This window comes from Sardina pilchardus, chromosome 13 (assembly GCF_963854185.1).
Source record: "Sardina pilchardus chromosome 13, fSarPil1.1, whole genome shotgun sequence".
NCBI classification, from domain to species: domain Eukaryota; kingdom Metazoa; phylum Chordata; class Actinopteri; order Clupeiformes; family Clupeidae; genus Sardina; species Sardina pilchardus.
The window spans coordinates 32,105,581-32,117,853 of NC_085006.1; the positions used below are offsets into that span (position 1 = coordinate 32,105,581).

A 12,273-nucleotide genomic window follows, 5' to 3' on the forward strand; every position below is an offset into this window, starting at 1 on the left:
TGTGTGTGTGTGTGTGTGTGTGTGTGTGTGTGTGTGTGTGTGTGTGTGTGTGTGTGTGTGTGTGTGTGTGTGTGTGTGTGTGTGTGTGTGTGTGTGTGTGTGTGGGTGGGTGGGTGTGTGTAGATGATTGGGGAGTAATGTTCAGATGTATCATGATGTGTCTCCAGGCTGCACTACTGTAAGCTGACAGAGAAGAGCTGCTCCTATCTGGCCTCTGCTCTCACATCACTCTCCTCAACACTCAGACTGCTGGACCTGAGTGGGAATGACCTGCAGGACTCAGGAGTGGAACTTTTATGTTCTGCTCTTTCTCATCAGAACTGCAAACTGGAGGAACTACGGTAAGCACCATTTCATGTAGTGATTATATGTGAGTGATTATGTGTGTGTATGTAGAAAAGTATGTGTGTGAGAAAATGTGGAGTGACTGTACAGTATGTGCTCATATGGAAGTGTGTGTGTGTTTGGTATATTGTCAGTTTTTGTGTCTGTGTGTCATAGATTGCGCATCTGTGTGATGAGTGGGAGAGGAAGTTTGTAAGAGGGACTGTGTGTGTGTGTGTGTGTGTGTGTGTGTGTGTTTAAGAGTGTGGAGAGGTGAGTGTGTTCGTAGATGACACGCATGCGCAAGAGAAAGCTGGAGTGTTTGAGGAAATGTGGGGAGAGGCTGTAGGTCTGTGTGTGTGTGTGTGTGTGTGTGTGTGTGTGTGTGTGTGTCTGTTTGTGTGTGAAAATGTGTGTGTGACAGAGAGGGAATGTGTGAGGAAGTGTGGGGAGAGGCTGTGGGTGTTTGTATTTAGATTGGAGTATGTGTGTGTGGTGGGAGATGTGAGTGCAAGGTTGTGTGTGTGTGTGTGTGTGTGTGTGTGTGTGTGTGTGTGTGTGTATTGGGGAGTAATATTCAGATGTATCATGATATGTCTCCAGGCTGCAGGACTGTAAGCTGACAGAGAAGAGCTGCTCCTATCTGGCCTCTGCTCTCACATCACTCTCCTCAACACTCAGACTGCTGGACCTGAGTGGGAATGACCTGCTGGACTCAGGAGTGGAACTTTTATGTTCTGCTCTTTCTCATCAGAACTGCAAACTGGAGGAACTACGGTAAGCATCATTTCATGGAGTGATTATGTGTGTGTATGTAGAAAAGTATGTGTGTTTCTGTGTGTGGAGAGATTGTGTATGTGTGTGAGAAAATGTGGAGTGACTGTACAGTATGTGCTCATATGGAAGTGTGTGTGTGTTTGATATATTGTGAGTTTCTGCGTCTCTGTGTCATAGATTGTGCATCTGTGTGATGAGTGGGAGAGGAAGTTTGTAAGAGGGACTGTGTTTGTGTGTGTGTGTGTGTGTGTGTGTGTGTTTAAGAGTGTGGAGAGGTATGTGTGTGTGTGTGTGTGTGTGTCTGTTTGTGTGTGACAGAGAGGGAATGTGTGAGGAAGTGTGGGGAGAGGCTGTGGGTGTGTGTATTTAGATTGGAGTATATATGTGTGGTGGGAGGTGTGTGTGTGTGTGTGTGTGTGTGTGTGTGTGTTTGTGTGTGTGAAGGTTGGATTGTGTGTGTGTGTGTGTGTCTGTGTGTGTGCATGTGCGTGTGCACGTGCGCGTGTGTGAGTAGATGAGTGGGGAGTAATATTCAGATGTATCATGATGTGTCTCCAGGCTGGAGAGCTGTAATCTGACAGAGAAGAGCTGCTCCTATCTGGCCTCTGCTCTCACATCACTCTCCTCAACACTCAGACTGCTGCACCTGAGTGGGAATGACCTGCAGGACTCAGGAGTGGAACTTTTATGTTCTGCTCTTTCTCATCAGAACTGCAAACTGGAGAAACTACAGTAAGCACCATTTCATGTAGTGATTATATGTGAGTGATTATGTGTGTGTATGTAGAAAAGTATGTGTGTTTCTGTGTGAGAGATGGTGTATGTGTGTGAGAAAATGTGGAGTGACTGTACAGTATGTGCTCATATGGAAGTGTGTGTGTTTGGTATATTGTGAGTTTCTGTGTCTGTGTGTCATAGATTGTGCATCTGTGTGATGAGTGGGAGAGGAAGTTTGCGTGCGTGCGTGCGTGCGTGCGTGCGTGCGTGCGTGCGTGTAAGAGTGTGGAGAGGTGAGTGTGAGTGTGTTCATAGATCACATGAGAAAGCTGGAGTGTGTGAGGAAATGTGGGGAGAGGCTGTAGGTCTGTGTGTGTATGTGGGGGGTGTGTGCGGGGGGGTTGTTTTGTAAGAGAGGGGAAGTGTGTGAAGAAAGTGGGTGGAGGTTGTGTGTGTGGATGTGAAGGTGTGTGTCTGTTCAGAGGGCAGAGGTGTGTGTGTGTGTCACGTGTGTGTGTGTGTGTGTGTGTGTGTGTGTGTGTGTGTGTGTGTGTGTGTGTGTGTGTCTGTTTGTGTGTGAAAATGTGTGTTTGACAGAGAGGTAATGTGTGAGGAAATAAGGGGAGAGGCTGTGGGTTTGTGTATGTAGATTAGAGTATGACTACAGATGGCAATTAGCCCCTGGGCTACAATCTGCCACATTTACATGTACTTTGTATATGTTCATTAATGTGCATTGTCCTGAAATAATAAAATAAACTAGAAATGTAATTCCAAGGAATTACCAGTGCATGAAAATGCAAAAATAGATAGATAATGTAGATATGGTTACTAAGGTGTAGCTAGGGTAAACATGGTGGTTGCATAGTTTACAGAGAGTTGATAATGTGAAGGTAGACAGTTTAAAGATGAAACATTCCAGTTCTAACTTAACTAATGATTTCTATTCATGTTAAAATGTTGATTAGCTAACTTAGCTAATGATTTCTAACAGTTACGCTAAAAATGCTAATAATGCTAGCAATGCTAACTTTACTAACAATGCTAACCAGGTTGATTAGCTAACTTAACTGATGATTTCTAGCAGTAATGCTAAAAATGCTAACTATGTTAACAATGCTTAATTTGCTAACAATGCTAACCAGGTTGATTAGCTAACTTAGTTGATGATTTTTTGTAGTTATGCTAAAAATGCTAACTATGCTAACCATGCTAACTAGCTAACTTGCTAGTGAGGACTTTTATTTTGAAACATTTGTTGCTAGGGTATCCATGATGGCCACTATCAGGAAACAAGAAGTTACTGCAGTATAATCATGTTGGTTGCTATGGAAACGGTCATAAACACTTAATTTTAATGGTTGCTATGTTGGTTGCTAGGTACATGGAGGTTTCATGTAGTTGACTGGAGGCATAGTGGATGAGAACTGACAGTTGGAATGGTTGAACAGTTAAATAGTTGAGTAGTTTCAATGGTTAAATGATTTAATAGTGTATTATTGCAGTGAGGACCTTTATTTTGAAACAGTTGTGGACAGAGGAAGTAGTGAAACAGGATCTGTAGTCTTAATGAGATTGTATGCTTAAAGCCTGAGACAGAAGGTGCCTCTCATAGCGTTTACGCGTCCTCTCTCGCTCCTCACTGATCTACATAAAGAATGATGGAGCGGCAACAATGGGATAGTCTAGCCCTTCTTCTATCTTTCTTTATGTAGATCATTGAGGATCGAGGAGCGAGGGAGGACATATAAACGCTGCTTGAGAGGGACCCACAGTAAATACTTTAAAAGTTGTATGTAGATTGTCTAATTAATGTTGATAGATAGAATGTTTAATGGATGTTGATAGGCAGATTGTTTAATAGATATTGATTGACAGTTTAATGGGTGGATGAGTGAATGGTCTGAAGAAGATGAATGGATAGAATGTTGGATGGAATGTGCCTTATATTCTTGTAGAATGGAGAGACACAGCTCTCTACTGAGAGTAGTGGATACAGATACAGGTGTAATCAATTTAACTGGCTAGTCTTAAGAGAGCCAGCCTGAGACAGAGTAGATTGTTTAAAAGTTGAATGTAGAACGTCTAATTGATGTTGATAGGCAGACTGTTTAGAATGGGTGGATGAGTGAATGGTCTGAAGAAGATGAATGGATAGAATGTTGAATGGAATGTGCCTTATATTCTTGTAGAATGGAGAGACACAGCTCTCTACTGAGAGTAGTGGATACAGATACAGGTGTAATCAATTTAACTGGCTAGTCTTAAGAGAGCCAGCCTGAGACAGAGTAGATTGTTTAAAAGTTGAATGTAGAGCGTCTTATTGATGTTGATAGGCAGACTGTTTAGAATGGGTGGATGAGTGAATGGTTTGAAGAAGATGAATGGATATAAAGTTGGATGGAATTAGGAGGACTTATTTTGATACTGTTGTGCACAGAGGATACAGGGGAACAGAATATGTAGTCTTCAGAGAGGAGCCTGAGAGAAACTGACAGTTGGTGCCCAGGTGGCTGACCAGCTGGGGTAACATTCTAATTGCTGCCGTGATGTCATAATGAGCAATGTTAAGTCTATGGGGGAAATGGTAATAGTTTTTTACTAATAGTTTAAAAAGTATAAAAGTTACAAAGTTGAAAAATACAAAGCACACATGGCATAAGCAAGACCTACGCAACAAAGTTTGAATGAAGTTTCTACGTTAAACGGTTGAAGCTGAATTGCGTGCGCTAGAAGAAGAACTAGAAATGCAATTCCAAGGAATTACCAGTGCATGAAAATGCAGAAAAAGATAGATAATGTAGATATGGTTACTAAGGTGTAGCTAGGGTAAACATGGTGGTTGCATCGTTTACAGAGAGTTGATAGTGTGAAGGTAGACAGTTTAAAGCTGAAACATTCCAGTTCTAACTTAACTAATGATTTCTATTCATGTTAAAATGTTGATTAGCTAACTTAGCTAATGATTTCTAGCAGTTAAGCTAAAAATGCTAATTATGCTAGCAATGCTAACTTTACTAACAATGCTAACCAGGTTGATTAGCTAACTTATCGATGATTTCTAGCAGTAATGTTAAAAATGCTAACTATGCTAACAATGCTAAATTTGCTGACAATGCTAACCAGGTTGATTAGCTAACTTAGTTGATGATTTTTTGCAGTTATGCTAAAAATGCTAACTATGTTAACAATGTTAACTATGCTAACTAGCTAACTTGCTAGTGAGGACTTTTATTTTGAAACATTTGTTGCTAGGGTATCCATGGTGGCCACTATCAGGAAACAAGAAGTTACTGCAGTATAATCATGTTGGTTGCTATGGAAACGGTTATAAACACTTAATTTTAATGGTTGCTATGTTGGTTGCTAGGTACATGGAGGTTTCATGTAGTTGACTGGAGGCATAGTTGATGATAACTGACAGTTGGAATGGTTGAACATTTCAATAGTTGAGTAGTTTCAATGGTTAAATGATTTAATAGTGTATAATTGCAGTGAGGACCTTTATTTTGAAACAGTTGTAGACAGAGGAAGTAGTGAAACAGGATCTGTAGTCTTAATGAGATTGTATGCTTAAAGCCTGAGACAGAAGGTGCCTCTCATAGCGTTTACGCGTCCTCTCTCGCTCCTCACTGATCTACATAAAGAATGATGGAGCGGCAACAATGGGATAGTCTAGCCCTTCTTCTATCTTTCTTTATGTAGATCATTGAGGATCGAGGAGCGAGGGAGGACATATAAACGCTGCTTGAGAGGGACCCACAGTAAATACTTTAAAAGTTGTATGTAGATAGTCTAATTAATGTTGATAGACAGAATGTTTAATGGATGTTGATAGGCAGATTGTTTAATAGATATTGATTGACAGTTTAATGGGTGGATGAGTGAATGGTCTGAAGAAGATGAGTGGATAGAAGGTTGGATGGAATGTGCCTTATATTCTTGTTAAGAGAGACACTGATACAGCTCTCTGAGAGTAGTTGACACAGGTGTAATCAATTTAACTGGCTAGTCTTAAGAGTGCCAGAGTACTCTTAAAGCCTGAGACAGAGTAAATAATTTAAAAGTTGAATGTAGATAGTCTAATTAATGTTGATAGACAGAGAGTTTAATGGATGTTGATAGACAGATTGTTTAATAGATGTTGATAGACAGTTTAATGGGTGGATGAGTGAATGGTCTGAAGAAGATGAATGGATAGAATGTTGGATGGAATGTGCCTTATATTCTTGTAGAATGGAGAGACACAGCTCTCTACTGAGAGTAGTGGATACAGATACAGGTGTAATCAATTTAACTGGCTAGTCTTAAGAGAGCCAGCCTGAGACAGAGTAGATTGTTTAAAAGTTCAATGTAGAGCGTCTAATTGATGTTGTTGATAGGCAGACTGTTTAGAATGGGTGGATGAGTGAATGGTTTGAAGAAGATGAATGGATATAAAGTTGGATGGAATTAGGAGGACTTATTTTGATACTGTTGTGCGCAGAGGATACAGGGGAACAGAATATGTAGTCTTCAGAGAGGAGCCTGAGAGAAACTGACAGTTGGTGCCCAGGTGGCTGACCAGCTGGGGTAACATTCTAATTGCTGCCGTGATGTCATAATGAGCAATGTTAAGTCTATGGGGGAAATGGTGATAGTTTTTAACTAATAGTTTAAAAAGTATAAAAGTTACAAAGTTGAAAAATATAAAGCACATATGGCATAAGCAAGACCTACGCAACAAAGTTTGAATGAAGTTTCTACGTTAAACGGTTGAAGCTGAATTGCGAGCGTTAGAAGAAGAAGTTTAACTAGAAAAGCATTTCCTGAAGGAAATACCAGTGCATGGAAAGTTATTGCTAGGATTATGCTAGGGTGATTACTATCGTGTTGCTAAGCTGAATAAAGTGGTTACTATTCTATAAAAAGTGGTTACTAGGTTGGTTGCTAGGGAAATCACGTTGGTTGCTAAGGAAATCACATTGGTTGCTAAGGTGGTTGCCAGGGTGTCATTATGGAAGTGGTTGCTAGGTTGTTACTAAGTAATTATAGTGGTTGCTTTGCTATAAAAAGTGTTATTTTAAATATAGTTTTGAAAAGTTATCAAAATTGGGAGAAATAGAGAGAGTGATAGAGAAAGTGAGAGGAAGTGAAGAAAAAGAAGTGAAAGAAAGTGGGGATGACAAGTGAGCTATCCAGTTCAATGGAGAGACACACAGAGAAGAAGTTCCATTGAAGTTGCTGAAGTCAGTGAGAGAACACTGGCAAAGTTGATTCCATTCTATTTCTTTAAAAGCTAATTATGATGTCACAAAGCCAATGTTAAGTCTATGGCAAAATTAAGTTTAGTTTTTATTTCATATCTCAAAAAGTAAAAGTCATAGAAATATGAAAAGTAATAGACTGAAAATTTGATGCAAGAGCTACGTGACAAAGTTTGAACCAAGTTCCTACGATGAGCGGTTTGAGTCAAATTAGGGCCTGGAAGAATAATAATAAAAATAAAAATAAAAAGAAAAAACGAAGGAATATCAATACAGTGCATTTCCATGCACTGTAACTAGAAATGCAATTCCAAGGAATTACCAGTGCATGAAATGCAAAAATAGATAGATAATGTAGATATGGTTACTAAGGTGTAGCTAGGGTAAATATGGTGGTTGCATAGTTTACAGAGAGTTGATAGTGTGAAGGTAGACAGTTTAAAGCTGAAACATTTTGATTTGCTGATTTCTATTCATGTTAAAATGTTAACTATGGTAACAATGATAACCAGGTTGATTGGTTAACTTAGCTACTGATTTCATGCAGTAATGGTAAAAATGTTAACTATGCTAACTATGCTCACAGTGTTAACCAGGTTGATTAGCTAACTTAGCTAATGATTTCTATGGCTATGGCTATGGCTATGGTTATTTAGCAGACGCCTTTGTCCAAAGCGACATACAAATAAATAACAATACAAATTAAATTAACAGTGAACAATTACAAACTAGGGAGAATAGTAATATTATCAGTAAAACAATAATTTTAAGCACTAACCTAATGAGAAATAAAACAGTGAAATGAGAATAGCAATCAAATAAGTCACTCAGTTAATTATATATAATAATAATAATAACTAAAGCATGGTATGGCTAAATTTAAGGACAATAGCAAAATAAATTTCAAATTCTATCAATAGACAAATTATAACAAAACAATACTATTATACAAACCATAACACATCACAAACTCAAAGGACTAAGTGCATATTAAATAAATATGCCTTAAGACCCCTCTTAAAAGATCCAAAGCTGTTGCTGGAACGGAGAGCACTGGGCAACTCATTCCACCAACACGGAACCACTGAAGAATAGGATCTACAATTTGACCTAGCATGTATGGTTGGTCGACATAACAGACGCTCCTCAGAAGATCGCAATGGGCGGTTGGGAATGTACATCGTGATTAAAGAACTGAAGTAGCTGGGAGCAGATCCAGTCAGTGTCCTATAGGCCAGAATGAGAGATTTAAATTTAATTCTGGCTACTATAGGGAGCCAGTGGAGAGTAACTAGGAGAGGGGTTACATGTGTCCTCTTTGGCTGATTGAAGACCAGTCGTGCTGCAGCATTCTGAATCAACTGTAGTGGTCTTAAAACACAAGCAGGTAGGCCAGCTAACAGAGAATTACAGTAGTCCAGCTTGGAGATAACCATTGCCTGTACAAGAAGCTGAGTGGAATCTTGTGTCAGATAAGGTCTGATCTTCCTAATGTTGTACAGGGTATACCGACATGACTTTGCAATTGAGGCAACATGCTCAGAGAAAGTAAGTTGGTCATCAATTATGACACCCAAGTTACGTGCCGATCTGGTCGGAGTCAGTGAGGATGAATCAAGCTGGATATTGATCTGTTGGGGAATAGCTGTTTTTGCTGGAAACACCAAGAGCTCAGTTTTGGAAAGATTAAGCTGAAGGTGCTGATCCTTCATCCAGATTGAAATGTCCTTCAGGCATGCAGAGATCCGATGGGAAACACTAGAGTCCTCAGGTGGGAAGGATAGGAAAAGTTGAGTGTCGTCCGCATAGCAATGATATTCAAATCCATGAGAGCGAATAATCCCACCTAAAGAAGTGGTGTAAATAGAGAAAAGGAGGGGCCCTAATACTGATCCTTGGGGGACTCCTGTAGTGAGGTCATGAGACTTTGATATCTGTCCCTGCCAAGACACGCTAAAAGAACGCCCTTTAAGGTAAGACTTGAACCAGTCAAGAGCTTTCCCAGAAATTCCCAGTTCATATAGTGTAGAAAGGAGAATGTCATGGTTAACCGTATCAAAGGCTGCAGATAAATCTAACAGAATTAACACTGATGACTGAGCAGAGGACTTAGCTACTCTCAATGCTTCAGTCACAGATAGAAGAGCAGTTTCAGTAGAATGACCACTCTTGAAACCAGACTGCATAGGGTCTAGTAGGTTATTCTGATAGAGGAAGTCACACATTTGCTTGAAGACCACTTTCTCCAAAACCTTTGACAAGAAAGGAAGAAGGGAGACAGGTCTGTAGTTCTTCACATCAGTTGAATTAAGTGTACTTTTCTTCAGCAAAGGCGTAATTCTTGCCTGTTTAAAAGAAGAAGGAACTATTCCAGAACTGAGTGAAGTATTAAATACATGTGTGACTGCCGGTATAATAGCGGGTGCTATAGACTGCAGGAGAGTAGACGGGACAGGATCCAAAGGGCATGTTGTTGGACGGCTTCGCTGAAGCAGTTGAGAGACCGCTTCCTCATCAAGAGGAGAGAAAAAGTCCAATGATGGCATCATGCTAACACCAGGCAGAGTCCTTCTTATAGGGTCATCAAACTGAGCACTCATCTTAGCAACTTTCTCAGTGAAAAATGTTGCAAAGTCATCTGCTGACAGTGAAGTAGCTGATGGCGGTGGTGGAGGATTGAGAAGAGACTTGAACATAGCAAAAAGTTTTCTGCTGTCAGTGGCGTTCTCAATCTTACTCTGATAATATGTTCTTTTTGCAAGTGTGACAGTGGATGAAAAAGATGATAGCATAGACTGGTATTTACTAAGATCATTTCTATCTCCAGATTTACGCCATTTCCTTTCAGCAGCTCTAAGTTCCTTGCGTACTGAGCGTATACTGTTTGTCAGCCATGGATGGCGAGGTTTAGAACGAGTGGGTCTTGTGGAAAGAGGACATGCTGCATTCAGACAGGATGCCAGTGTAGAGCAAAGAGTGTCTGTAGCATCATTAACCTCAAGTGATGAGAATGAGCTTGGAATAGGTAGAGCAGAAGTTACTAATGTTGCAAAATGTTCACTTGAGAGGCTTCTGAGGTTCCGTCGGAATGACATCGTCGGAGCAGGAACTGTAGGGTTATCAAGGAGACGCACAGAGAATCTAATGAAGTAATGATCTGATACATGTAGAGGATTAACCCAAACGTTGTCTGCAGTACAGTTACGTAGCAAAATCATATCAAGATCCTTACCAGCCTTGTGAGTAGGAGGACTGTGAACACGTGTTATACTAAAGGAGGAGAGTAAGGACAGGAAGTCAACTGAAGAGGAGTTGTCCAGATGAATGTTAAAATCACCAAGGATCAACAGAGGGCACGTATCCATTGGAATAGCAGACAGTAGAATGTCCAACTCATTCACAAAGTTGCCAAGCTGTCCTGGAGGGCGATAAATAACCACCAAGTATAATTTGTATGGTTCAGTTATCATGATGGCATGATATTCAAATGAGCTGTGGTTTTGAGTCGGTAGCAACTGAGTAAACCTCCAGTCATCAGAGATCAGAAAGCCTGCCCCGCCTCCTCTACCAGAGGAGCGACAGGTATGCGAAAAAGCATAATTGGTCGACAACGCTGCAGGTGTAGCAGTATTTTCTGGCCTAATCCATGTCTCTGTAAGCGTGTTTCTAGCAGTTATGCTAAAAATGCTAACTATGCTAGCAATGCTAACTATGGTAACAATGCTAACTTAAACTAACAATGCTAACCAGGTTGATTAGCTAACTTAACTGATGATTTCTAGCAATAATGCTAAAAATGCTAACTATGCTAAAATTGTTAACAATGCTAACCAGGTTGATTAGCTAACTTAGTTAGATGTTTTTTGCAGTTATGCTAAAAATGGTAACTATGCTAACAATGTTAACTATGCTAACCATGCTAACTAGCTAACTTGCTAGTGAGGACTTTTATTTTGAAACATTTGTTGCTAGGGTATCCATGGTGGCCACTATCAGGAAGCAAGAAGTTACTGCAGCATAATCATGTTGGTTGCTATGGAAACGGTCATAAACGCTTAATTTTAATGGTTGGTATGTTGATTGCTAGGTACATGGAGGTTTCGTGTAGTTGACTGGAGGCATAGTTGATAACTGACAGTTGGAATGGTTGAACAGTTAAATAGTTGAGTAGTTACAATGGTTAAATGATTTAATAGTGTATTATTGCAGTGAGGACCTTTATTTTGAAACAGTTGTGGACAGAGGAAGTAGTGAAACAGGAAATCTGTAGTCTAAATGAGATTGTATGCTAAAGCCTGAGACAGAAGGTGCCTCTCATATAGCGTTTACGCGTCCTCTCTCGCTCCTCGATCCTCACTGATCTACATAAAGAATGATGGAGCGGCAACAATGGGATAGTCTAGCCCTTCTTCTATCTTTCTTTATGTAGATCATTGAGGATCGAGGAGCGAGGGAGGACATATAAACGCTGCTTGAGAGGCACCCACAGTAAATACTTTGAAAGTTGTATGTAGATAGTCTAATTAATGTTGATAGACAGAATGTTTAATGGATGTTGATAGGCAGATTGTTTAATAGATATTGATTGACAGTTTAATGGGTGGATGAGTGAATGGTCTGAAGAAGATGAATGGATAGAAGGTTGGATGGAATGTGCCTTATATTCTTGTTAAGAGAGACACTGATACAGCTCTCTGAGAGTAGTTGATACAGGTGTAATCAATTTAACTGGCTAGTCTTAAGAGAGAGTGTGCTTAAAGCCTGAGACAGAGTAAATCATTTAAAAGTTGAATGTAGATAGTCTAATTAATGTTGATAGACAGAGAGTTTAATGGATGTTGATAGGCAGATTGTTTAATAGATGTTGATAGACAGTTTAATGGGTGGATGAGTGAATGGTCTGAAGAAGATGAATGGATAGAAAGTTGGATGGAATGTGCCTTATATTCTTGTAGACTGGAGAGACACAGCTCTCTACTGAGAGTAGTGGATACAGATACAGGTGTAATCAATTTAACTGGCTAGTCTTAAGAGAGCCAGTGTATGTAGCCTGAGAGAGAGAGAGAGCTGCTGCACCTGGACTGGCCACCTGGCGTAACATTCTAATTGCTGCCGTGATGTCATAATGAGCAATGTTAAGTCTATGGGGAAATGTTTAATAGTTTTTAATTTACAGTTTAAAAAGTATAACAGTTACAAAGTTGAAAAA

General features: G+C 39.9%; 1 protein-coding gene across 1 annotated transcript in view; it reads left to right on the plus strand.

Annotated features, from left to right (window-relative positions):
- Window positions 1-12,273, plus strand: part of LOC134099426 (NACHT, LRR and PYD domains-containing protein 12-like) — a 47,384-nt gene that overhangs the window by 15,141 nt on the left and 19,970 nt on the right. The window contains exons 8-10 of the mRNA XM_062552297.1: window positions 168-341; window positions 928-1,101; window positions 1,660-1,833. Coding sequence (XP_062408281.1) covers window positions 168-341; window positions 928-1,101; window positions 1,660-1,833 — 522 coding nt within the window. The remainder of the gene's footprint in view (window positions 1-167; window positions 342-927; window positions 1,102-1,659; window positions 1,834-12,273) is intronic.